Source organism: Procambarus clarkii, chromosome 8 (assembly GCF_040958095.1).
Source record: "Procambarus clarkii isolate CNS0578487 chromosome 8, FALCON_Pclarkii_2.0, whole genome shotgun sequence".
Taxonomy (NCBI): Eukaryota; Metazoa; Arthropoda; class Malacostraca; order Decapoda; family Cambaridae; genus Procambarus; species Procambarus clarkii.
In genome coordinates this window covers 52,433,207-52,434,615 of record NC_091157.1, presented here as the reverse complement: position 1 = coordinate 52,434,615, position 1,409 = coordinate 52,433,207, and the positions used below count along the sequence as shown (strand labels likewise).

The window sequence follows — 1,409 nt, the reverse complement described above, 5'->3', positions numbered from 1 at the left end:
TTATGGTCTTGTCTGTGGACGTCCAGCCATCTGTGGACGTCCAGCCATCTGTGGACGTCCAGCCATCTGTGGATGTCCAGCCATCTGTGGATGTCCAGCCATCTGTGGATGTCCAGACATCTGTGGATGTCCAGCCATCTGTGGACGTCCAGCCATCTGTGGACGTCCAGCCATCTGTGAATGTCCAGACATCTGTGGAGGTCCAGACATCTGTGGAGGCCCAGACATCTGTGGAGGTCCACCCATGGGACCACCCATTAGAGGCTGCATCCCTAGCATCATACCTGGTGGCATGCTTGAGCCACCCATCATTGGTGGCCCCATCATAGGTCCTCTTGGACCCATTGGGGGCATACCCATGTTGCCTGGTATGTTTGCACCAGCCATGCCTGGAGGGCCCATGTTCCCCATTCCTGGCCCTATTGGGGGACCTCCTGGACCACCCATGTTCTGAGGCCCTGAACCGAATGTACCTTCTTGCCCAACAGGACCTCCTGGTCCTCCTTGCATGCTGCTCGGTGGAGGAATGGCTGCTCCCTTTGGAATCTTCCTCGCTTTAAATGCAGCAGTTGTTGCATCAATCAGAGACTGAGCTTGATCCTCCATCCACTTCTGGTAGTACATTTTGACATTTTCCTTGTGTTTTCGCCCCTCGCAGTGAGTCTTCCGCACCGAGGGAGAGTCATGTGTGAGGTAGGTGTCGCAGTAATCACAGTAGTATTTTGGCATGATTGAGCGTCGTCAGGTTATGTTTGGGTCCAATGACCTACTTGGAATAAAAGATTTCAAGCTATGGTGAGCCCGTAGTGGACTTAGCTATCACAGGTGTGGGGCGGTAACTGACCAACCCGCGGCTGCTTAGGGTTATATAGCTGCTGCCTCAGGCGCCAGAAGTTGCTGGATGCTGGAACTTGTCTCTCCGTTTTGTTAATAAAGTATTTTATGTTTTACATTCCGATAAAAGCATTAAAGTTTAAAAATGCATCATATTAATAAATGCGAATGTTTAGGCTATTTATGAATAAAAAGAGGGGTAGAAATACCCTAAGCTACTCTATCATTTTGAGATGTATCTTATTACCTCAATAAACTACCACAATAAAATAAATAATAAACTACTCAATAAAAATACCACAAGATCGTCTTCATATTGAAAAACATAAATTAATAAATGAGTCGTAACATGGTTTTACAAATGGCCGTTATGATTAGTAAGAATTTAAACAAAAGGATCAATGCCTGAATGTTTGTAATAAGGCAAATAGGACACTGGGATTTATTAATCGAAGCGTAAACGTTAGTAACAAGACTCCTGGTGTGGTTCTTCAGCTATATCTTGCTCTGGTTAGGCCCCATTTAGATTATGCAGTTCAGTTTTGGTCGCCGTACTATAGAATGGATATAAATTC

General features: G+C 45.8%; 1 protein-coding gene across 1 annotated transcript; it reads right to left on the bottom strand.

Annotated features, from left to right (window-relative positions):
- On the bottom strand, positions 1-741 carry LOC138361488 (U1 small nuclear ribonucleoprotein C-like). Its single transcript, XM_069320800.1, has one exon. It carries the CDS (start codon positions 727-729, stop codon positions 1-3), a length of 729 nt encoding a protein of 242 aa, XP_069176901.1. The 5' UTR covers positions 730-741.
- Between the last annotated feature and the right edge of the window lie 668 nt (positions 742-1,409).